Here is a 23,190-nt window from a genome sequence, read left to right as displayed (position 1 = left end):
TGAGCAAAGGGGAAAGAAATTACAGAGACCGCCGAAATACGCGAGGTTTTGGTAGATGGTGTTTACTCAGTTGTTCTTGTGCTTTTAAATAGCTGCTTAGGCATATGGCCAAACGTATTTTCATTTTTACCTTTAAAGTTATTACTCGGAGCATCAAAGAATATTTCAGTGTTCGTTCATTAAATCTTACCAGGGAAAAAGAGGTCAGGCAACTTAATTGAAATGAAGTTCGTATTAAATCATCCGAGCACCATCTCGACCAGCTTTTCACCACGCAGAGCATGCTTGGGAAGAACGATAGGAATATACGCTTCCTCCTCCCTGGCGGGGCAGGCTGCCAAAGGGGGCCCGGGGAGGCCCGCAGTGAAGTCCGGCTACCCGCGGCAGCGCAAGGTCCCGAGATGTGCGAGAGCGCGACGAGTCGGTCTCGGTGGAGGCCGGGGGAGCGGGGGACGATCCTGGGGTGGGGAGGGGGGGCTGCCCCAGGGGACCCCGCGGTGCGGAGGCTGCCCGCAGCCAGGCGGGTGGCAGTCAGGGCGGCGCCACCTGGCGGCCCTGGGGCGGCACTGCAGGGGGGGCCGCGGGCTCTGCCTGCCCTGCTCACCCTGCTTGCTCTGCCTGCCCTGCTCACCCTGCCCATGCTGCCTGCCTTGCTCACCCTGCCTGCTGTGTGCCCTGCTCACCCTGCCCATGCTGCCTGCCCTGCACACCCTGCCCGCGCTGCCTGCAGTGCTCATCCTCCCCTTGCTGCTCGCCGAAAGCTGCCTGGCTGCGCAGTTCCGCGCCCGCGCTGTGGCTGTGTCGCTCAGCCCTGACTCTCCCCTCCGCCTCAGTCCCTCATACAGGCATAGGGCCAGCCTCGGGCCGTCTACCTACGTGTTCGGTCCTGACACCCCGTGAATAACACGAACCAAGTGTAACCCCCATTCGCGCGGGCCCTGCAGCATCCACTCACGCTGCCCACGCTGAGGTCCTACGAGCGCTCTCTTAGCGGAGTTAACGACTGCATGATTCTGCCGGGGCTGCCTTTACACACAAACAGGTTTATATTTGAACGGTAAAGCGTTACTCCGGTCGCAAAGCTGCACAGCCGATGGTTCATTCTCAGACGCAACTGCGACAGGTCGGCGAGCTCGTCACAGGTCAGGGTCCCCGAAGTTTCCGTGGTGCTTCAGAGCTCAGGTGGGAGTCAGGGAGCAGCCAGCACCAGCCTGTGACCCGAGAGCTCAAGTTCAGCGCCCACAGTGCTCAGCCGCCCGCAAGAGCTTCACCGAGGCCACACGCAGGGAGTGCCGAGAAAACTTTCTCCCACTCGAAATGGATTTTTTAAAGGCTGAAATAAATAGGGAGATGAGAAGCTGTGGCCCAGATCTAGAGGAAAAAAAAAGTATTTAACAATTTTCCCAGCGTTGCAGTTAAATCTTTTCATTACCGTAACTGGCACTTTTTTTTTTTTTTTTTTTTTTTTTCTTTCTTTTTAATAGGGGGTAGGGGAAAATGAAAGCTCTCCTGTTCTGTTTAGCTATTAAAAGTCCGCACAAGTTAAAATGTAACAGAGGAATGCAGTGGGCATGGGGAAGGGTCTGAGGGAATTATAATTCTGTTTGGTTTCTCTTATTTTTGCTTTCTCCGTTTGTCCTGTACTCCTTTTTGTTTGTTTTCCTGCAGCAACCACTAACAAGAGAAGCACCTTCCTCAAGATACAGTCGCCACCGGCAAATTATGGCGAGGGAGGTGATGAAAAAACTGCGTTGCTTTTTTTCCTGGTACAGACCATGAGGAGGACATATAGAAATACTAAAAGCGTGTGCTAAAAGCTTGAGAGCAGTCCTAAATTTGTTAAACCAAATCAAATGTATTGGAGGAAATTTCGTGGCAAAAAAAAACCCCCAACCAACTAACCAACCAACCAACCAAAAAAAACCCAAAAAACCAAACAGAACACCCAAGCCAACCAAAACAAAACAAAACCAAATCTCTTTTAAAACAAACAAACAAACAAAGCCACAAAAAAAACACACACAAAAAAAACCCAAAAAAAAAAAAAAAAAACAAAAAAAAAAAAAAACAAAAAAAAAACCAAAATACAAAACTCCAATTTGTCTGTTTCAGGTTTGGTTGCTTTTGGTTTTTTTCGGAGAGAGAACTCCGCCACTTTCTGCAGCTACACTAACTAGCTCGTGTGTTATGAAGATCCCTATGCAATGTGTCAATGAAAATGCAATGTGGCTCCGTGGGGCGCAGGGCACCCCGGGATCCGTTGCCGGGACAGGGCAAGGACTGTCCAGGAGACAGAGGTTCGGCAAGCCCGGCCCGTCTCCCTGCCTACCGCGGGGTGAAGCGTCCATGGGGACTCTCCTGCTGTGGCAGGGGGCACGGCGGGCTGCTCCAGGACGGGGCCTCAGCACGGTGTCCTGCATAGCCCCTGGGGGTACGGGATGACTCCTGCCAGTTTTAAACTGGGCGGATGCTCTCAGAGATCCGACCTCGGCTCATGAGCTCATTATTTTTATTCCTGTGCATAATATCCTGTCATGCAAGTCAGTGCTGTTTTTCATAACCTCCACAAAAAGGCTCTTTATATAATTTAAGTTGTTGGTCATAAACCCGCCCAAAGACATGGTTTGCTGGAACAACGAGGGGCTCTCGCTGAAGCAGAGGTCTCTGCAGGGCTGAGGTACTCTGCAGACATTGCTGCGGCTGCACCGTGCTTTACTTTGATGTAAAGGAACTCAAAAACATCCGAGACCCTCTATGCCTTAGGTGCTGATTTCTTTCGGCGGCCCTATTTAAACTCTTGAGACAAGAGAGAAAATTTCACCCAATTTATTGTAAGATGAAAAACAGCGAGGGATGGAGATACCAATGGAAAGATGTTCGAAGTAATAAACTCTCTCGTTCCTCGTTACTGGAGTGGTTTAGCGATGTTTTCACTAGAAAGCTGCGTGCAGCGATGTAAAACGATAAGAAAATTGTGCCTCGACAAAGTGTAGTCCTAATTAGTAAGGTTTCCTGCTCTGAAAGTAAATACTGGCTCGGCTTATAACTAAGCGAAACATTTAATCACTTCTGGCTCACTTAGCTAATTATGAAAGATTAATGTCAATTAAGTGGTTAGAGCTAAAGAACGTGAACTTGTGTTTGCTATCCAGTTGTTGCTATGATTATTGGCACCGGTCATTTCTCACAGCGGTTCCAGAAGCTGCCAATTATTATTTAGCGTGCTACAAAGCGGGGTTGCGGGACGGGCGGCTGCTGCGCGACCTACTACTCTTCCATTTAGTCCCTCCATGCCCACCGCTGCTCTGCGAGTTCATCCCCTATCTGTAAGTTTTTCAGCGGGAGAGTTCGCCCACAGAGCTGCCGCCTTTCCCACCAACTTGTTGCCCTCCGCTCCTGCCAGAGGGTTGTGTCTGCGATACGCAACTGAGGAGGGACAGAACACGGCCCAGAAGGGCAGGGAGTTTGGATGGGGCTGAGGCTGGAGCTGGGATTCTTCTTCAGAGCTCGCTCAATTTGCAACTCTTCATGCTCCTGCAATTTTTTATCGCAGCTCAGCGGAACAGTCGAGAGAGAGGACAGAGGATTTGCCACAGTCGTGGGAAGTCACCCCCAGAACAGGCGTCAGCATAAGCAAACGCTGCAACCACAGTGGTAGTGGATTAAGGGTTGGACTTGATGATCTCAGAGGTCCTTTCCAACCCGGATGATTCTGTGATTCTATGAGTTTAGTTCAGCTTCCTTACTGCGACATGAACTGACATCGCAAGGGGAAAAAAGTCACATCTAATAAGTGCCAGGTTTATAATCTTGCTCTGAGAAAAGACCCAACGCCTTTTCATTGATGGTAGCAATATTAGGGGACTAAAAGGGGGTGGTTAGGGGTGTCTCCCACGGACCGAGAGCTTAGTGGAGCCAGGGGATGGACCCCTTCTCGCTTATAACAAAGCCCTTGTCCTCCATATATCACCGTGAAGGTAGGATGTGGGAAGGGTGGGATACAAAGATCGTGTCAGGTTTTTCCCGCTGCCGCAGGCACAACAATGAACTGGAAAAGGTCTCGCCGGGGATACGGTAAGACTCTGCCCGCGGCTTAAAAAAGGGCCCTTGCTCGCGGCTTCAAAAGGGACATCGGAGGCCCGAAGGTCTTTCGCTGGCCCTTTTGAAGCCGCAGACTCCAGGAAGGGGGGGCGGTGTGTGTGTGTGACAGCGACGGGGCGAGGCTGGCCTGGAGAGCCATCACCGCCTCCCTCCCGCCCTCCCAACCCCTCTCCAGTGCCAGGGCTGCGGCGGGGCGGGAGCGAGGCGGCGGGGAGGGGGTGGGAAGCGGGAAGGGGGGCGCCGTCGGTGCGGACCGGGGGGCTGCGAGGGGAAAGGGGCAGTGCGGGCAGCGGGAGGGTCACATGTTTCGACGGCAGCCTATGAGCAGCCCCCCGGCCTGCGGCAAACTAATCTGGAGCCGGCCGCCCCCACCCCGTCCCCCCTCCCAACCTGGACTTCGTTTTTATAAACGTACCGCCAGAATCCAACCTGTTGGAGGCAAATAACCATTTGCATCATGCCCAGCCGGGGACCGAGCCGCCGCCACCGCCGCCCGCGATGTGCAAGGCCATGAGCAAAACAGCGAGCTGGGAGATGGACGGACTGCGCAGCGACAGCAGCGGCGGTGGCGGCGGCAGCGGCGGCGGCGGAGCCCCGGGGCAGTGCCGTAATTTTCTCTCCTCGCCCGTTTTCGGGGCGGCACACACGGGCCGAGCAGCAGCCGCCGCCGCTGCCGCCGCCGCCGCCTCGGGGTTCACCTACGCCGGCGGAGGGGACCGTTCGGGGGCGGCGGCGAGGCCTGACCCCCCGGCCAAGGACTGTCCAGGCTCCACCGCACCGGCTGCCGCCCCCGCTCTCGGCTATGGGTATCACTTTGGCAATGGATACTATAGCTGCAGGATGTCCCACGGAGTTGGGATCCAGCAAAACGCCCTGAAATCTCCCCCCCATGCCTCCATTGGCGGCTTTCCTGTGGAAAAGTACATGGACGTCTCCAGTCTGACCAGCACGAGTGTCCCAGCCAATGAAGTCTCCTCAAGGGCGAAGGAAGTGTCCTTCTACCAGGGCTATACAACCCCTTACCAGCACGTTCCTGGGTACATAGACATGGTCTCAACGTTTGGCTCTGGGGAACCGAGACACGAAACATACATATCAATGGAGGGCTATCAGTCTTGGACTTTGGCTAATGGCTGGAATAGTCAGGTTTACTGTGCCAAAGATCAGACACAGAGCTCACATTTTTGGAAATCGTCTTTTCCAGGTACGAGAGATATGGTCTGAGATGACACCCCACCCCGCGCCTCCTCCGCCTGTCCGTCCCCTCCCACGCCCCCCGGCTGCAGGGGCGGCCTGCCGAGGTGGACACGCTGCACAGACACGCAAAGAGCGGAGGGGAGGGGGGGGGCGGCGGCGGTGGATTTTTCTTTTTCCTTCCCCCCACCTACCCCCGAGGAAACCTCACCCCCTGCTTTTCACCCCCCTGCCTCCGAGCTCCAGAGCCCCGGACCCCCGTCCCGGGGGCACCGGAGAAGCCTGATAGTCCTTCTCCTTCTTTTTCCCTCGGTGGCTGGGTTTGTATTCGCGTTTGCAGGAGGATGGCTCCAACTCTTGCGTTCCTCTGCCTCTCTTGCTGGCCGCTGACCCGGCCCCAGAGCACTTAAGAGCCTGGGAGTAGTGAGGGAACACAGGCACAAACCACATGCAAACAAACCTGGGGAAACACAACACCAAAGCGATTTCTGTGTGTGTGTGTACTGCCAGGACCGACCCGCTCTCGGCCCCCCAGCCATTGGCCCCGCCGTCCTGCATGCTCGCTAGTGATGCATGCTTGAAAAGTGATGACAGTCCATCAGGGTTTTGGTGCTTTACTAACGTGCAAATAATATGTCAGTGTAAATAATAATAAACTGTAAACAACCCGGAATTATTTATTTGCCCGTGAAAACCAGTGCCCAACAAGTAACGGTTAAGCTTTAAACGCCTTTAATAAAATTCAAATTTTTAACATAATGTCTCTTTAATAGGGGACGTTGCACTAAACCAGCCCGATATGTGTGTCTACCGGCGTGGGAGAAAGAAGCGTGTGCCTTACACAAAACTGCAGCTTAAAGAACTCGAGAATGAATATGCCATTAACAAGTTCATTAACAAGGACAAGAGGCGAAGGATATCCGCAGCCACAAACCTGTCTGAGAGACAAGTTACCATTTGGTTTCAGAACAGGAGGGTGAAGGATAAGAAAATAGTCTCCAAACTGAAAGACAATGTATCTTGATCTATTAGTTCCGGATAGTGATGGATATATAAACTCAATTTACGACCAGCTAAAGACTTTTGGAAAGACTTGAAAATATATTTAATTTTTTTCCCTTCTTTCAGAGTTGGCGAAATTTCGGAAATTGTTTTCCATGAAAGTCAGTGTTTTTCTCTCAGTGGAAGAGAGGGCTGACAAACCTTGATTTATGGTTCTGTTTCTTCTTGAAAATAATAATAATAATATTAATATTAATTATATTCTCTGTTCTTCCCTCTAGGCCAGTATAAACGGTAATATGTTGAACAGTAACAGTTATAACTTCCTTAAATGCTGAACTCTTTTTTTTGGGGGGGGGGTTTCTATAATTTTATTTTTTCTCTCTGGACAACAGCTAATGCCAAAAATGTCAGTTTGATTTGGTATGATAGACTTCAAAACACGCGAGAAGGGGGAAAAAAACAGTCAAAAAAATGCAGGAAAGCCTTAGTCCCGCCCCGTGGTAGCTCCCGACTGCTCCCGAAACCCGCCAAGCACACCGGAGCCGGAGTGCATTGTGAATTGCGTGGAGAACAACGTATGCAGCTGGAATTTATTTGTTATTTCGAGGGAGAGAAAAGCTCTCTGCGCTACTGCGGAGCGCAAAGCACAGTCCCATGCATGTCCCACCGCGCTCATAGTTTCCGCAGGTTTTGGGATCTGGAGGTTCGTTGTTTGTTTCGGTTTCGAGGTTTTTTTGGTGGGTTTTTTGGTTGGTTTTTTTTTGTTTGTTTGTTTGTTTTTTTGGTCGGTTGGTTTTGTTGGGTTTTTGTGTGTGTGTGTGTGTCTTGTTTTCCCCTGCGGCTTCGTTTTCAGTGGAATGATTTACCATTCCCTGGATTAAAAAGGAGCCGCCGGTTCCCGCGAAGGAGCGCCTGCGGCCGCGCCGAGCGCTGCCGGCGGCGGGACTGCGCGGATGCGCAGGTAGGGGCACCTCGAGGAAGTTCTTTCGGAGCGATGGATGGGCCGGCTCTTCCGCAGCCAAAGCAGAGACTGCCGCTACAGAGGTGTGTATAAACCTGAGCACACCTCGTGTGAAACGCCCGCTCTAACACAAGGCAAGACTCCTCTCCTTCCTCCCGCCACGGCGCTTAAAAATACCCATTGTGGTCAGAGAAGTGAATTTCACCGCTAACTCTTAAATTCCAAAAATAAACGGGTGTTGATGACAGAAGCAATAAATAAGAAATTTCAAAAGATGCCATAATTTATATACACCAAAAGGCTAGGATTTTGTCGATTATTTGTTATTTTAAGCTAGTGTGCATGTTATGATATACACAGGGTGACCAGACACTCTAGTCAACTACTAGGAGAGTAGTAACTACTCTGTTAATGTGCCTCATCTAATTATTAAAATGTGTGTCTTCGACCTAGTATTATTTATTATATTATTGCTCTAAACACTTCGATTACCAATGTATGTGGGTGAGATATACGGTAAGACTATTTCTTCATGGGTTTTTTTGTTTGTTTGTTGGGGGTTTCGTTTGCTTGGGTGGTTGGTTTTTTTGTTTGTTTGGTTTTTTGTTTTTTTGCATTTTGGTGTTTTTTTGTGTTGGTTTTTTTTTGTTGTTTTTTGGTTTTGTGTTTTTTTTGTTTTTTTTTTGGTTGGCTGGTTGGTTGGGTTGGTTGTTTTTTTTTTCCTTGTCTTAAAGTCTGCTTCTGTTTTTCGTTGGAAATAAGACCTGAACTTCCGAGTTGTTAAAGATGTTACTAAACTGTTCCTGAACCGTCTTTAATAAAACTATTTCATTTCCATATATGTATAAAACGAGAGGGGATATACGGCCTTTTTCTTTGCAGCAGGATGTTTCGCGGGCTCCAGGCTTGCCTGGGATCTCCAAGGGCGAGTTTAGCGACGCGGTTCTTGGGAACGGAGAGGTAGATACGATACAAAGCTCCTTAAATCAGAGAAAGGAGTATCCGAAGTGCCTTGCCGCTGCGAAAGGATTTTTTTGGGGGGGGAAATAAATTATTCTGCGGAGAAATATCCGGGGTAAGCAGCAGGGGAGAGTTTGACTTTCTTTACTCTCCCAGGGGCCCGGCTCTGCTTGCTCGGAGCCGACCTAGGGCCCCTTTGTGTCCCACTTCCAAACCGGCCCTGGCACTTGCCGGCGTCCCAGGGAGCTCCTCTGGGGCGGGCGTCTCCGTGTCGTGGCCCTCCGTTCGCTCCACAACGGGCTAGGTCTAGCGGGAAGCTATCTGCTCCCTGGTCCGTTCTCTTCCCCACCCCCCGGCCCACCACGCCCCCCCCCACTCCCCATATACACTCTCTCTGTCTTCCGCTTGCACGTTCACGGCCTTTGAAGAACTTTTTTTCACCAAAAGGACGAAAAAAAATTATTTTCGGAGCACTTCAGACTACTGAAAAGTACATTTTTGTTTGATTCTGGGAAAAGAAGAGACCTGGGGGGCACATCCTTTAAGTACCTCGAGCAGTCCTCTCTGCTGATGAAGCTTTGTTTACTTTGAATATTTTAAATTCTCTCCCCTCCCGCCCCCCTTGGCACATCTCCCCTTCGGTCCTGTTAATTTTGGAGAAGTTTTTCCTCCCAACCAGCCCCCCCGCAGAGGGAACCTCGGGCACTGCCAGAGCTGTCGTGTCTCCCGGCTGCGGAGACGTCGCGGGCTGCTCCCTTCCTCCTTCCAGGCTTAACCTTTGGCTTTGCCGGGCTCTGGGCTCTCAGAAGACACAGCTTTGCCACGGCCAAAGCTCTGTTTCCAGGGCAAGAGGAAACTTGAACTGGCTGGCAAATCGGTACCAGATGGAGAAAACTCGCCTTCTAAATTCGTAACAACGCACAGAAACGTTCGGAAACCAGCAGCTACAGACAGGAGGAAGGAGAGGCCGCGGGCTGCAGGCCGGGGCACATTAACTAGTCCACCTACTAGTGCAGTTTAAAAAGGTTTCCTGACCATAGAGCCGGGGCATTGACGGGTATTATCCAAAATCCCCGTGCCCACAGACTGGGCTTTTACCAGGACGCACGGATCCGGCCGGGTCCCAGTGCCCCGCGGGCTGGGCCAAGCGCTGCCACAGCCGCGCAGCTCCAAAAGCAGGCCGACACAGAAGCCCGTGCTTAGAGAAAATGGCATAATTATTCGTCTGAAACACAGCGAGAATTATTACAGATAATTCATATGTACCTCGACAAAATGAACTGCAAATGATCAGTGGCACAATGATGCATTGCAGGCCGGCCGGCTCGCCTGCCCAGCAGCTACCATGGAGCTTGGCTCCTGTCAGGCTGCGCAATTTCCCATCCATGTCTAAGGCAATCCTGCCATCTCCTGGACAACCTCCGGCATAGTCAGGGGAAGGTTTCACCTCCATTCGTGAGCCGCGTTTCCGAGTGATGAATGAGGGAGAGAGACTTCTCAGTCACAAGCAGAGCAACCTTCGTCTCTAAACTGGAGGAATATGCCAGTGAAATTAGAGCGTGTGGTCACCTCCGATGTTCAGGCCGATGCGGTTGCCTATTTAAAACAAACAAACAAACAAACCAAAACTAAACAAAACAAAAAGCGGAAAAAAGGGTGTGAAAGCAGCCCTCCGGGTCGCTGTGTTCCTCAGCGGTGATATTTCCTGTACAGACACAGGCGGGGGGACACCCGCGGCACTAAAACACCGCCCCCAAAACCAGAAGCCGGCTGCGGCTGGAAAAACCAGCACAGGGCCGGCCGAGGCACTCTGCACCGTGGCAGCGGCAAGACGCCCCAGGAACAAGATGTTTCTGTCAGTTTTTTTCCCTACAGATTTAAACATAAACATCTCCTTCCGCAGCTCTGAGTGTCTCCAGCTACATGAGATTTCGCTTCTCTCTCTCTTTTTTTTTTTTTTTCTTTTTTTTCCTTTTCTTTCTTTCTTTTTTTCTTTCTTTCTTTTTTTTTTTTTTTCTTTTTTTTCCCCCCGCGCTATTAATTTATTAATTAGCAATCACAGATGAGCTTTAATCGAGAGCTCTGTTTTACTCTAACCCCATAAAAGTTAGTTTGAAGTGTCACCTTTCTTTCCGGTAACTGGGAACTCACACCTATTCCCTGTGTTTATTGCGGGCAAAAATATACTCTTTGAGCACAAAACATTTCTTCTGTCTTCCCAGAACCGAAAATCAGAGTCAGCTTTTTCGTAAAAAGCTATTAGGAAAATAAACTATTGTCCATCCTCCTGAGGAGGAGAGTGGGGAAAAAAAAAAAAAAAAAAAAAAAAAGAAAAAAAAAAAAAAAAAAAAAAAAAAAAGTAAGCTAATAAGAGGGAGATTAAATTGGTAGACATAACTCAAACAATAAAAATTAAAGGCAGTGGTCAGTAATATCCTCCAGCGGTGCTTGTGTGGTCCTGTGTGGTCTAGGAGTGAGCAATCATTTAGAGATTTCTTGCAGGGCAATGAAATTACTGCTGAATTTCCCTCAATTTCCCGTTGAACAGAAAGATGAATTTTATTAAGAAAATGTCAAGAGGATTAGTTTCTCTGATCTCAGAGTAGAAATACAATCCAGAATAAATCTATGATCACCAGGACAATAACACGGAAAATTAACCCTACCTGTCCTGACATCCTCTTTGAACCTGGACTAGCTCAGACCAGGGGAGATCCTCTTGGAAAAGAGGCCGAGGACAGGAACGCCCAGTCCGGGTGACGGACGGGCCTCCAAATCTTCCCGTGGGCCTGTGGGCAGCGGTGCCAGGAGCAGTCTGGGCGTTCGGTGCAGCGGAGCTGTGCTGCTCTAAATCGAGGGCTCTTCCCGGAGCCCCCCGGCCTCTTGGCCCGTTGCGGGACCCTTAGGGTGAGGCACAAGGGGCCTTGGCTTTCTTCCGCGGGTCCTGACCCGTGGTGTTTGGAAAAGAACACGAACAACATCCCGAGAATATGCTCTCAAATATGGTTTTATTCATACTCGCTCGCGTGCTACAGGGAAAACGTGAGCGATAACGGGGTAACGGTGATCTCGTTTGATCTCTCAGAAATGTTAAAATAAGTATAACCCACAAAAAACACTAAGGAATAGTTTTCTTTACAGGGGATAAAGATTCCTGATACGCAGCTTGGGAGATAGCAGTGAGGTACCCAGCCGAGGCTGACTCTCCTCTGCCCACAGCTACACTCACATGCTCTTTTTCTTTCTGCTGAAGAGCAGACCCGGGCATTTTCTTTCTCGAGGTGGTTCGATTTTATTTTAATTTTAAATCTCGGCGTCTTGCTCAGGTAAATCTGTATTATTGCTTTTGTTATTCTCGGTTCCTTAATGTTTGTTTGGTTGTATTTGAAAGACAAAATAAACCCCGAATTTCAAAAATTGTGTTTGTTTCCGAATGAGGGTGAAAGTGAAAAAGGATGAAAAACCTAAAAGAATATTAGTCATTAGTGTACCAGAATGACGATCCTGGTAATATCCGATCAATTAAGATTTTAATTGCAAGCATATGCATATCATGTTGCTCGCAATTAAATCAAACGCATATATAAAACGAGCAAAATACAGTTCTGGGCACACACACGCGCAAGGTGTACTCTTCCGTACAAGGGCAGAAATACATACGTGTGCCCTAAACAGCCACCATCGGAGGTTACTCTCAGCCCACGGGTCACCCGCTTATCGTGGGTGTCGTTCTCGGCCCGGCAGCTGCCCGATGCAGGGAGGGACTCCCTGAAAGGAAGCGGGGGGGTCGGAGAGGGGGAAAGGGGGCTTGCCAGCCGGGGGGCACCGCCGGGCCGAGAACCGCGCCGTCCCCTCGGCAGCTCTGCAGATGTTTGTTTCCCCCTCATCTTTCCGCTAGCGCCGCAGCTTTGCCAGCCATCCCCGGCCACTTTTATACAAGCGAAGACTATTTTTACCCCACCCCCTTGCGAGCTCTGTATTTTCATATTTCAAGTGTTATCATAAGGAAGAAAAAAAAAAAAAAAAAAAAAAAAAAAGTGGGGGGGAGGGAAGAAGAAAAAAAAATAGGGGGACTCTGTGGCTCGGTGGCTGGAGGCGGTGCTGAAATTACCGGCTTTGAAGAACCTGTCTGCAAAGTTTCGTCCAATCGTTTCAGGCTTTCCGCTTATTCCCTGTTGTAACTAAATACTGCTGTAAGAACAGCTGAAGTCCTTTGTTGGAAATGTGTGATCGCAGTCTCTACAGATCTGGCTACGTTGGTTCTCTCTTGAATTTGCAATCTCCAGATTCCTTTTATTTTCCTAATTTGAGGGCTAATGGCAGTCAACTGGCGGCTCTGCCCACCATTTCCTACCCCCGGAGCTCGATCCCGTGGACTTGCTCAAGTTCGTGCGCAGCCCAGCCGCAGAGCCACGCGTTCAGCGGCGCGGCGCAGCCTTACCTCCCCGGCTCCGTTCCAATCAACATCAGCTCCAACGGCAACAAAGAGTGCCTGGAAGACAACAATAAATATTACTCCCACGATGCGAGCTCCAAACAAGAGGAAAGATGCAGGCAAAGGCAATCTTTTGCAAATGACCCAACTGTTACTAACACAGCCAACTTAAAGCCCGTAAAGTATGACCACTCGAGCCTGCAGAGAAGTTTGCATGGCTCGGCTGCTCTGTTTGAAGTGAATTCCTGCACTTCCAGCTTGAAGGAGGACATCAAGAATTCCGTCAACTTGAACCTGACAGTTCAGCCCACAGCAGTCCAGTCATGCCTCAGACCTTCAGTGCAGGATGGTATGCCTTAAATATCTCACTTTACTTAGAGGCGACCTAGTCGTACTTGCTTTTTAAGAGATGCCTGTAATTGCTGTGTAACACCCCCCCACCCCCCCACCCCCAATCCTGTAAGACCTTCGGAGCGATTATTGCTTAATCTGACTCGGAGACAGATAGAAATTGTGCTGTCAAGATGTGTTTTGCCCGATTTTCTCTTTTACCTTGCCGTCTGAGCTTTCGTTGTTAATTTTTTGTTTGTTTTCCATATATGATACCCAGACCTGATCCATTAAATTATCGACCTATTTGTTGTAGGTTTGCCTTGGTGCCCCACCCAGGGGAGATCAAGAAAGAAACGGAAACCTTACACAAAACAGCAAATCGCTGAATTGGAAAACGAGTTTCTCCTCAACGAGTTTATTAACCGACAGAAGAGGAAAGAACTATCAAACAGACTTAATTTAAGCGATCAGCAAGTTAAAATTTGGTTTCAGAACCGGCGGATGAAAAAGAAAAGAGTAGTCATGCGAGAGCAGGCACTTTCTATGTACTAGATCAGTGTCCGCCCGTTCCTGCATGAACTTGTGCCAGACGCGTTCACCCCTAGAGTAGAGCGTATTCGCCAGTGAAACGCGGGGAGTGTGTTTTTTTTACCATTTAAATCAAGCTCCTGAAACTCGTGAGATCCTTGCGTAAACTGGCAAACGCGGAGTTCTTAGCTAAAATGAAGATGACAAGCCGGATCAGCATGGGAACCTGTACTATCAGCTTTTTACCTTCCTTTCTCCATTTATTTAGATTTTCTCCTGCTTCTTACCCTCTCTTTCCCGGAAGAACGAGCGGTACTAAACTGAAATAGATTTATTTTATCTGTATGTAAACACCATTTTGCAGCAAAATAAAGGAATAACGCCTAGTAAAGACGTCAGCTCTGACTCCCGACTGCTCCCTTCATCTGCTGCCCTGCACGCCAGGGCGAGCCTGCGGCGCCGTCTTTTTTTGTGGTTTGGAGTAACCTGCTCGAATAGCGATGGGGGAAAGTGGTTAACAAATAAATCTTTTTTCTTCTTCTTTTTTACTTTTTTTTTTTTTTCCCTCCACCTCCTGCTCGGAGCTGCAAATCCGTCTGCAGTCCGGCAGAAAGGGCACGTGACACCCGCGCAAGGTCCGCGGGTAACCTGCGTGCCGGTTCCGCGGCGGCCGCTCCCCTTGCGGCTGCCCGCCCCGATGCGCAGGGGTGCTGGCGGAGGGCAGCCCTGGGGGGGGTGGCTGGGTTGCTCCCCGGGCAGAGAGGAGAAGTTTCACTCTCGGGAAAAACCTCATCTCCCCACACCCCGCTACCCACAGCCGGGCCCCGGGGGAGCGGGAGGTTCCGCTGCGGCGGAGGGGGCCGCTGCGGCGGGAGCGGACGACCCTCCCGGCGCCGGTGCCGCCCCAGGTGGCCGCTTGGCCCTGCCCTTGCCGCGCCGCTGACTTTGGCCTTGTCCAAGCGCTGCCCCAAACAAACAGGCGGAGGAGAGCGGGTGGTGCCGAGGCCCCGGCGGTCTGGGGCCGGCCTAGGGGGAACCGGAGCCTCTTTCTCCCCCCGAGGTGCTGCAGGCGCAGGGACGGGAGACCCCGGAGGTTTTGGTAGGTTTGACTGTTGTGTGAGAACCGTCCCCACGGTCTTTTCCTCAGAGGTATTTGTGAGTGAAGGAAGGGAACATTTTCGGGGTTTTTCCCAGATATTAGACCTCAGAGTATAAACTAACGAGAGGGGCTGGGGGCATTGCCCAAGCCGTTGATTACTGTTTAAGGATGAGAATTGAATTGATTTCCCCCCATCTTGTTGACAGGCTTTCTCTGCCGGTAGCCACCAACCTCTCCAGTGTCAGAGCACTCAGGCAGGCCAGAGCTGCAGAGCCGGGGGCAATGCTACATATTGTCTTGGTCTGATTGCTCAGAAAATTTTAAAAACCTCCCGGAGTTTTTGGTCCACATTAAGACGCCTTTTGTTTGCAATCCACTTCAATCTTTCTCTATTGAAGAGGCGTTTCCACTCGCGAAACCTTGGGTTGCCTCTCCCAACAGTATCTCTGGAGGAACCTGCGTTATATTCTGGTTTACAGAGTAGGCTTCGATATGGCAGTTCGGGGCTTGTGCAACACAGCTAAACAACTACAAGAAACGACAGAAAGCTGCTACCTGTTTACACTTGGCTATTGCCTTCCTGAAGGCAATAAACCCATTATTTCATATCTGAACTTCAGCCTTACACACACATTTACTTGCAAGTACTACTGTCAAAGTCACGGTAGTCCATATTATTTTGGAGGTAAATACTGGATTTCTAGAAGGGCATAGTTGCAGTCACTCTCCCAAAAGCTTTCCAGAGAGCTTTAAAGGTAACTCTCGAGTGGTGTTTCAGTAGGGAGGAGGAAAACCAGCCCACTTTTGAGGCGCATTTCTCAACTCTCAGAATGGTCACTCTTACCGCATTGCACAATGCATACAAAAAAAAAATACCTTTCTCATGGTGAAGTGCCTGCCAGTGGAAATGCGGGGGCGAAGCAGCACCATGCGAAAGCTTCCTGAGGGCAGGGGGTGCACACCTAGCCATCTACAGCCAGAGACACCACCCTTGATTCCACCAAATCGTCGAGGCATTCAGCCTCTCTGTTAGGAGGTGGCGCATTGCGGACAATAAAAGTCTCTTCATTCACCAGCGTTTCCCTAATTAAAAAAACTAGAAGCAACCCAAATGATGCAAGCCAGGAGAAAAGAAAAAACAGATAAAGCCCCTTTTCTTACTCCCTCCCTGAATACTATTCAGACGGCTACAGTTCATGAGAAATTAACCCTTTACGCTGTCCTTCCCTGTCCTAAGCTGCCCCAGTACAACTAGTGCCTTTATTACACCAGTGATGCAAAATCCGAAGTGGTACCGAGGGTGAAAAGATGTGGAATATAATGTATTATTTATTAAACGTATGTGATCCACGGCGGTGGATTATCAGAAAGCTTTCAGTCTAGAACGCCCATGGAAGGAGAAAAACCAAAGAAGGTAGGCTCTCAATTGCTATGTGATGACAAGTATGTGTATTATGTATGTCTGTATGTGCCTGTGTATATATTGATGCACCAACTTCATCAGCCCCCGTTGTGTGTAACCGTGTGTGCGCACACACAGACCCACACACTTGCGGGCACACACTGCGCATAGACGCGCAGGCGGGAGAAAATGGTGCATGATTTCACGCGTGCCCATACTGTAGGTTTCATCTGTTCCTAGGAAGCAGCTGGTGACGCCAGCCACTCGGGGCGTGTGGGGGGGCGACACGCGTGTGGCAGCGCTGCGGGCACGGGCGCGCCCTGCCTGCGCGGCTCTGCCTACCCGCACCCGCCCCGTGGGCACATGTGTACACAGGCGGGTGCGGCACGCCGGATTGGCCTGCAGGAGATGCACCCCGGTGAGGTGGATGTGCCCCACGCCCTCCTGATGGATAATCTCCAGTGTCCTTCCAGCTGCATTTCTTCCCCGGCTTTGTGGGTGCATAGCATGCAGTGTTCGGGGGGGGAGCTTGCTGGGCCCACGCCCGCATCATCCATCCCTTTATTTACTCCAACATAAACATCTTTGCATTCCGACCGCAGCCTAAACGTGATAAAGCCCTTCCGAAAGGGCTCTCTATTCCTCCTCGAGTGATAAGGCTGCAAGAGCAACTCGGCTTGTTTGGAATGGCTCTGGATGCCTTTGTGCTTCCTAAAAGAGCATAAATAATTAAAGTTTGGCAGGGAGGAAAAGCTTTCTTGCAGAACTGTAGTGGCAATAAATGAAATGACTCAGAATCTCTTCTCCAGTCGCTTTTTACGAGAGCTGCCAGACAGTGTCTGTTCACGTTCTCCAGATACTAGGGGCGCCATAACAAAGTTAAGGTCAAGTTAGTGTCTTATCTTGGGTGGCACAAAATACCGCATCTTCTCCAGCAGGACTGGGTATATTTTTAAAGCTGAATGTTATGCAAGTCGCCTTAATTTCGACGGAGGACTTTTGGAAATGTCACTTGGACCTGAATACTTGGTAATTGCAGACAACGGTTGCAGATGTTTCAAGACGCCTAAAGGTAAAGTATTCGCCTGACTGTGTACATGATGTGAATTTATGTTTCGATGCTATTTAATCCGGGCAAGGAAAAAAAATTTAAATGGTGGGTGGATATATAATGCTCAGAGCTGGGCTGGGAATCGAACCTGGGGTGAAAATGCTCTGGCGGGGACCCTCATCTTTACCTTTTTCCAGCGGGGTCTCTGCTGCGATAGTCGTCTCACATTCTCCAGTTTAGATGGCTTTGTAAGGGTGTGTTTCTTAAAGAGTCAATTTTCGTATTAACAAATCGTGTCCATGCCTTTGAACTTGAATTAGTTGAAACCGGTTGGCTCCTGCGCCAAAATTTAATTGATTATGGGTTTGCTGCATCGAAAGGAAGGTGAAGGATTCTAGCTAAGGCATAATTAGTGATTTGAACAGTAGAGAAAAAGAAGCTCCATAGGTTTCCAGGACTATCTTTCTTGATCAAAAACCTGGGGGCACAATCCAAATGGATTCCTGCCCTGCCGCAAGCTCGGGGTGATAAGTGACAGAGGAGCCATCTTAACTGCGCAGGCATCATTTTTAGGAGGTTCATGTGTTGCAGCAGAATCCGTAGGGCTCGAAAGTCACGGATAAAAGGAGGGAATGTTGGTGTTGTGCCTTGATTTCTTGTGATACCTTGCGAGATTGTGTCTGTTGGCAGCGATATGTGGTGTTTGAGATTGTTCCCGAACAAGGTAGCAAAATAAAAAAGCAACATACTGTACAAAGAAAAGCAGAAAGGAAAGGGAAGAAAAACAAACAGACACCAAGGAGGAATTAGTTCCATCTTGTCTGCTACGCTTTGGTCTTTTGCTTTTCAGAAAGGGCAAACTGGGCTGCGGTTTGGAAGCCCCTTGGGTAGCCCTTGCTTGCTCTGGGGGCCCGGGGATTCAAGAGGGGCCGTACCGGTGTTGGTGGAGACGGCGGGGCGGGGAGCAGGGTGCGGGGCTCCCGCCCCCGGAGTCTTTCTGCATCGAAGAGCCATGGACACACACCCTGCGCCTGCCCGAGCCCTTCGCAGGTACCGACACCTCGCGGAACCGGCGCGACCCCGGGCCTTACCCTCACTTGCCCGCGGTGGTTCGGGACCGGTTCCCTACCTGCCGGTCTCTCTGCTTGCTGTGGGATTTGGAGTCTGTCTTTTGGGAAGTGATCTGGGCCTTGCCGCCTGGCCGGAGCACCCAGGAATTGCCTGGGTTACACGCGGTGACCCTGCTCGGTGTGGAGAGCTTGCACAGATTTCGGGTTTATTTGGAGAGCGGCATATAGCAGGGCTACTCTGGCTATGCTGTACAGTGACAGGCATTCCCATAGAGAGCTGGCAAACGTTTCTGGAATGAGGAATTGCTTGAGCATAGGGCTGTTTCTGGCACATATTATTTATTCCCTTCTCTTTTCAGCCTTTGTGACCTGGTTTGTGCTCGTCTATGTAAAATCATACTTCAAGGAGCAAAAGAAAACTGGCAAAAATGAGCCCTCGAAGGCAGGGCGGTGGCGGGGCTAGCGGGTGTTGTGCATGTTGCCCTCTCCCAACCCTGCTTTTCCCTTCCAATGAAAATGAACATTTTGGTGGGAGTTGGAGACACGGGAACAGAGGTCACTTTGTGTGCAGCTCTGTTTTCCAAGGAAACGGTGCTTGGTGGACTTGTCTTCCTGCCCTAGTCCTTTGCTTTTCAGAAGAGCCCGAAAGTGTCTCCCTTTCATAAACCCGGCTACAGAACGATGTTCTGTTTCTGTATTTCTCATTTCAGTTTGCCCTTGGCGCCTTGACACAAGCTCGCAGTGTTTGGGCTTATAAGAGAGGGAAAATGAGGTGATCGGGACTCTGGTTTTGAATTTCCTGAGCGGTTTTGATGCCAGCTGTGGATTGCCGGAGCCGGACGGGCAGATCCACTCGTGCTCTTGAGCGTGTGCATAGGACTTGGCTTTTCGTAGCGAACATTATTCGCTCATCATCTGCCCGAGCGCCGGCCGGGCAGCACCGCTGCCCCTAACCAGGAGGGGCCACGTTTCCCGGCCGAGGGTACCGAGCCGGCAGCCCGCACCCTCCGCTCCCCTCCGAGGGGCTCTCCTGCCTGAGGGTGGCTGCCTCCCCCTTCGCTGCCGGCGGGCCGGGTGGAGATGCGGGCGGGGGGCAGGCAGCCTCTGGGTTCAGCGCCGGGCTCCGGCGGTGGGCAGGCGCCTGCCCGGGCGGCGTGGCCCCAGGTGATTAGCCGCACCACCTACGTTTATCTCATCGCCTGGTGAAAGGATGAGGGGAAAAAACGTCTATATTTGTACAAACGCTGAGCTCCTCTCTCACTGCTGGGAGGGCTCTTTGGAGAGATCGTAGGAGCCTTTCCAAGGGGCTGATATAGATATAAGGACATTTCTACATCGCGTCACGTGACATAATTACCACTAGAATCAATCAAGATGAATTGCACGTCAGCACACGGTGGGGATTTTTTCTTAGTTGATCCTGTCCAAACCCTCTTGTGCAATAGATGGATCTTGTTCAATGCATTGAAGCCTCCTGGTTGCTTGCAATCGCAAAAAGGAAGACATGACTGAGTTTGACGATTGCAATCACGGCACATCCAATATGTATCTGCCAGGGTGCGCTTATTACGTCTCACCTTCAGATTTCTCGACGAAACCTTCTTTTTTGTCGCAATCGTCGTCCTGTCAAATGACTTTTCCTTATTCTTCTAATTTACCTCATGTCCAACCTGTGCGCGAAGTAGCATTCAGGGAATACGGATTAGAGCGCAGCAAATGGCAGTACAGGGGCAGTTATGCTCCTTATTACTCAGCTGAAGAGGTGATGCACAGAGACTTTCTGCAGCCTGCGAACAGGAGGACGGAAATGTTATTCAAAACGGACCCTGTCTGCGGCCACCACGGACCATCTCCCGCCGCCTCCAACTTCTACAGCTCGGTGGGGAGGAACGGCATCCTGCCGCAAGGCTTCGACCAGTTTTACGAGACAACCCCCGGACCCCCGTACCAGCAGCACTCCGAGGGCGAGGGGGACGCGGACAAGGGAGACTTGAAAGCCCAGAACAGCACTTGCAGTAAAACACCTTCCAGCCAAGAGAAGAAAGTGACACCAGCAAACAGCGCCGATTCCCCTTCTGGTGAGGCTGTTGCAGAGAAGAGCAACAGTTCAGGTAGGTATCAGTAGTAAATTGGGGGCAAGAGTACAAGGCCAACACTTTGTCAAGCCGCATTTTATGTGCAATTTTATAAGCATCCAAAGGATTTTATATATCCTATAAGATTTCCTTTACCGTTGTAAAGCGTGTTTACGATAGGAAACCAATTTAGGTGGGCTTAAGGTATTCTTGGAAGAGGATATTAATTGTTATTAAATTGTTGATTTGGCGGGGGGGAGACCGGGAGATTTCACAGGTAGCGTTGAGAGCTGCCTTCGGTTTAGAGCCTAAGATCTTCGTTTGTTTGGGGCGGGGGGGGAAGTGGTGAGAGGAGTTTGAGAAACTTGGAATTTTTCCAGCCCATTTAAATATCTCTCTGTATTGCTTGAAGTGCTCTCTTTTAAGGAGAAGCTGGGAAATATGCACTTTTTTTTTTTTTTTTTTTTTTTTTTTTTTTTTTTTTTTTTACTAAGTCACCCAGAGAGTAAAGCCCCGATAAATTTTTTTATTTTTTTTTTTTTTTTTTTCGAACTGCTAGAGGGCTACTTTCCGGGCAATGGGATATTGTCAAAGTGTCTGATCTCTTCCTAGCTGAGCATGTTCGTAGCAGCAGCATAAATCAGTTTATTCTCTCTTGAACTTCAGCAATTCCCCAGCGATCAAGGAAAAAGAGGTGTCCCTACACCAAATATCAGATAAGAGAACTGGAACGGGAGTTTTTCTTCAACGTGTACATAAACAAAGAGAAAAGACTGCAGTTGTCCAGAATGCTCAACCTCACTGACCGGCAAGTTAAAATCTGGTTCCAGAATCGAAGGATGAAAGAAAAGAAACTGAACAGAGATCGACTCCAATATTTCACTGGGAATCCCTTGTTTTAGGGAAAAAAAAAGCAAAAAGAAAAAAAGAAGAAAAAAGGAAAAAAAAAAAAAAAAAAGAAAAAAAAGGGGGAAAAAAAAAGGAAAACAATTTAAAAATGAATTAGAGAGCAAGAGAAAAGGAAGAAAGAACAACACAGAATATCCCGGTCTCTCGGACCTGCCATCTGAATGAGAAAGTAAATTGGTTTACTTGACACATCCACCCTGTGAAGTTTAATTTTCATGTGCAACTCCACACACCGAATGGCCACAGGAGATTTCAGGGCTTGGCAGAGCATATTTCTCTTAATGGGAAACTAGGCTAAATCCAACTGTCCATTCTCAAGTGTTTCTCGTCAAAGGTGCTTTTTTTCCTCTCCCACAGTACCAGCAATGGACCCACAGTGTGCCTGGTAGATTTGCTTACAATTCATTGAGTTCGGGGGGGCTATGTTGTTGCTTTTGAGCTAGGGTAACACTTTCCTCCCTTTAAGTGAATGCGGTTTATTTAAGAGATGGTAAATGTACGTTCGGTATATATAAATATATATATATATGTTTCTATTGTCATCCAAAAGCATGGGCCACTGTCTTTTTCATGTGAATAAATGGTTTCTAGTAAAGTTAAGGTTATACATTTCGTGCACTGTATGAATTTCCATCTCCAAAGAATCCTAGCTCTTTCGGACTAGAGCCAAGGTCAGTTAATAATAACGGCAGGAAGCCTAGTCGGTTTGTTTAAAATGCATTTTAAAATAAATAGTAGTTTAGATGTCTAACTCTCCCTTTGTAGGTATGAGCAGCCTTCCCTGTTCTCTGCGAGGCAGAGCCAACATGGCTGTCTGCAGGTCATCACTTCTGATGGTGCTACAATTACTATAAATAATGAAAAGGCAATTTTTAATTTTTTTTGTGTTTTTTTTTTTGCTTTGTTTTACCTGTTCTGGCTTCCGGTAAGCCCAGAATTCTCAACGCCAATGATTATTTACTTGTTAGTGAAGGACAGTGAAAGAGTGAGGGCTGGAAGTGAGTCGGACAAGAGGGAGCTATAAACAATTGGCACTAGTGAAGAAAGAAAAAAAAAAAAAAAAAAAAAAAAAAAAAAAGGAAAAATATAAAGGAAGAACGTGGAGGCAGAGCGGTGGATCTCTTAAATATGGTCCCCCGGCAGGGCAAACGGAGCGCGGCACTGGCCGGAGAGCAGCGAACGCCCGGCACGGCGGGCCCTGCGCGGGGCCGGATGCGGCGGAGGGTCCGCTCCGCTCCTCGTCTCTTTATCTTACGTGACCTGGCTGGGCTGTTTACAAAACCTTGAACTGTCTAGACAACACCATAAAATCCGAGGTTCTAAACAGCTTAATTGGGTTATATTATACACCTTCTGGTGAGTGAAAAAGAGATTTCCGCAAAGTGCAATAAAGGCTAGGAGTGAGAAAAGAATTTCCCTTTTCTGAATAGAACGAAGCGGCTCTTTGCTACACTCTCACTCAGGCAAGGCAAAAGTACCCGAATAAGTCCACAAAATCCCGAGAATTAAAAAAATCGAGAAATGGAAGCAGAGTGAAGAATGACCAAAAAAATTTTTTTAAAACCTTTTATCAAGAAAAACATAAGTGTATGTCTTTGAACTTCCAAAATGTCAAGGTCATCACCTTTAACCTTTCTGAATAATTAGGCGCCTTAAGGTTCCTCTATTATTTTCAACCACCACCCACTCTCTCCCTCCCTCTCTCTCTCACACACACGCACAACCACACACACACACTTATTACCGCATAGCTGGCCATTTTAGGAAATGCATCATATCGCATCGTATCGCAAAGAAAATCTCATCTGGGTCGAGGTGAGCCCTCCGCGGCGTGCGGGGAGCGTGTACCGCTCCTGTCCCCGCCAGACGGAACACGGCGGACTCCCCTCTCCCCTCCCTTTCCCTTCCGCGTACCGGGAATAGCCCCCAAATAGTTTTTTTAATTATTACTATTATTTTCTTTTTTTGTTTATATATTTTTTTAATCTGAAATAATTTTTTTGTTTGTGTTCTTTAAAGGAAAAAAGATACAGGGTCTGGAGAGGAAATGCTTCTAAAAGTAGGGAG

General features: G+C 49.2%; 3 protein-coding genes across 3 annotated transcripts; all 3 read left to right on the top strand.

The window, feature by feature from the left end:
• Positions 1-4,556: 4,556 nt before the first annotated feature.
• Positions 4,557-6,424, top strand: HOXD13 (homeobox D13). Its single transcript, XM_071746235.1, has 2 exons — positions 4,557-5,305; positions 6,069-6,424. The coding sequence occupies exons 1-2, from the start codon at positions 4,600-4,602 to the stop codon at positions 6,317-6,319; spliced, it is 957 nt and encodes a 318-aa protein (XP_071602336.1). The 5' UTR covers positions 4,557-4,599; the 3' UTR covers positions 6,320-6,424.
• Positions 6,425-12,368: 5,944 nt separating this feature from the next.
• On the top strand, positions 12,369-14,050 carry HOXD12 (homeobox D12). Its single transcript, XM_071746233.1, has 2 exons — positions 12,369-13,005; positions 13,303-14,050. Exons 1-2 carry the CDS (start codon positions 12,444-12,446, stop codon positions 13,539-13,541), a joined length of 801 nt encoding a protein of 266 aa, XP_071602334.1. The 5' UTR covers positions 12,369-12,443; the 3' UTR covers positions 13,542-14,050.
• Positions 14,051-19,362: 5,312 nt separating this feature from the next.
• Positions 19,363-21,116, top strand: HOXD11 (homeobox D11). Its single transcript, XM_071746232.1, has 2 exons — positions 19,363-20,250; positions 20,881-21,116. The coding sequence occupies exons 1-2, from the start codon at positions 19,644-19,646 to the stop codon at positions 21,114-21,116; spliced, it is 843 nt and encodes a 280-aa protein (XP_071602333.1). The 5' UTR covers positions 19,363-19,643.
• The last annotated feature ends 2,074 nt before the right edge of the window (positions 21,117-23,190 follow it).

The sequence above is a fragment of the Heliangelus exortis genome, chromosome 6, assembly GCF_036169615.1.
Source record: "Heliangelus exortis chromosome 6, bHelExo1.hap1, whole genome shotgun sequence".
Classification (NCBI taxonomy): Eukaryota; Metazoa; Chordata; class Aves; order Apodiformes; family Trochilidae; genus Heliangelus; species Heliangelus exortis.
This window is presented reverse-complemented; position numbering and strand designations above follow the sequence as displayed.

Bases quoted from the DNA above. Each gene is read 5' to 3' on its own strand.
- HOXD13 (XM_071746235.1), top strand. From the start codon at position 4,600: ATGTGCAAGGCCATGAGCAAAACAGCGAGCTGGGAGATGGACGGACTG. The intron at 5,306-6,068 runs GTACGAGAGATA...TCTCTTTAATAG, and splicing joins TTGGAAATCGTCTTTTCCAG to GGGACGTTGCACTAAACCAG.
- HOXD12 (XM_071746233.1), top strand. From the start codon at position 12,444: ATGTGTGATCGCAGTCTCTACAGATCTGGCTACGTTGGTTCTCTCTTG. The intron at 13,006-13,302 runs GTATGCCTTAAA...TATTTGTTGTAG, and splicing joins CAGACCTTCAGTGCAGGATG to GTTTGCCTTGGTGCCCCACC.
- HOXD11 (XM_071746232.1), top strand. From the start codon at position 19,644: ATGACTGAGTTTGACGATTGCAATCACGGCACATCCAATATGTATCTG. The intron at 20,251-20,880 runs GTAGGTATCAGT...CTTGAACTTCAG, and splicing joins AGAGAAGAGCAACAGTTCAG to CAATTCCCCAGCGATCAAGG.